At 52.5% G+C, this 1,178-nt stretch overlaps 1 protein-coding gene across 1 annotated transcript in view; it reads right to left on the bottom strand.

Moving 5' to 3' along the window:
• The window catches only part of JPH3 (junctophilin 3), a 35,680-nt gene that overhangs the window by 9,620 nt on the left and 24,882 nt on the right, over nt 1–1,178 (bottom strand). The window contains 1 exon segment of the mRNA XM_014308576.2: nt 948–1,178. This exon segment is cut by the window's right edge and continues 683 nt beyond it. Coding sequence (XP_014164051.2) covers nt 948–1,178 — 231 coding nt within the window.

The following is a 1,178-nucleotide window of genomic DNA, read 5'->3' as shown; positions in this document are numbered from 1 at the left end:
CTCCTTCCGGCTGAAATGTCACCTCCTGAGTGTGACAGGTTTTCCATTTCTCCTGGGTAGGTCTGGGGCATCCTCATGGGACAGCTCCAGCCCTGCCCTGTGTTTGGCACTGACTCAATAAGGGACAGTTTGGGGCACTGGTGGCTTCCCCAGTGCTCCCAGCAGACCCCATCACCTCTCCTGTCAATGCCAACCAGTGGGAACAACAAATGAGGAAACTTCTAATGGGAAATCCAGGAATCCTCAAAAAACAAGACTGCAAAAAACCTAAAACCCACCCAGCTCAGCCTTCTGAGGAGGTTCAGCTCTGTCCAGTTCCGGTCTGAGCTGGTGATGTCCAACCTCAGACCCTCCCTCCCCAGGCAGTTCATTACAGCCCTCACCTCATTAGCCATGGTTAATGGCTCACCCTCCTTGACTTTAGGCCCATTAATTCTGTTCGTGGAGAACAAATTATTCCCTTCCACTCTGCAGCAGCTTTTAAGATCACTCTGTCTTCTCTCCTGAACACCTTCCCAGCAGCCACTTCATGACCAAAGTGTCCTTATATCTCCCAAAATGAGGAGCCCAGGGTAGGGTGTCTCACAAGGAGATGTCCTGGAGCAGCAGGAAGCTCTGTGGCCATAACCATAACCCATGGAAACATCACCAATGCCTTGCCTGCTCCTGCAGCTTTCCCACCAAATTCCCAGCAATAATGGATTTTTATTGCTGGCCCAGGGCCTGGGCTGCAAAACTCCATCCTCCAGGGAATGCTCCCAGCACAGTCTGCAGGGAACTCACCACACCAATGTCCAGCAGAGTGGGAGAAGGGAGGAGAGGAGATCCAAGGCACAAATCCATGATAATTCACATTTTCTGAATTTCCCTCCCACCCTGCTCCACTCAGCCCCACAACAGCCCCTAGGCTTTCAGGCCAGAATTGCACACCCAGTGCCCTCACTCACCGTACTGGATTTGAGCGCATCCCCACTGTCCTCTTCAGATTCTAGTGCAACAGGTAAAGATTTCTGTGGCGGGGAGAAGGTTAAGTCCCACCTCAGTAGCCGAGGTTCAGCTTTGTCCCCGAATCTCAGGTTTTCCAGTTTCTGCACCGTGGGCTCGGCAGAGGAAGCTGGCCTGAAATTCTCTTTGTTCTGGGACTTAGACCTCAGTCTCTGAACCCCGAAGCCCCGCTC

The sequence above is a fragment of the Geospiza fortis genome, unplaced genomic scaffold (assembly GCF_000277835.1).
Source record: "Geospiza fortis unplaced genomic scaffold, GeoFor_1.0 scaffold102, whole genome shotgun sequence".
Classification (NCBI taxonomy): Eukaryota; Metazoa; Chordata; class Aves; order Passeriformes; family Thraupidae; genus Geospiza; species Geospiza fortis.
Note: the sequence above shows the minus strand (reverse complement) of the source record. Positions and strands in the feature narration are given on the sequence as shown.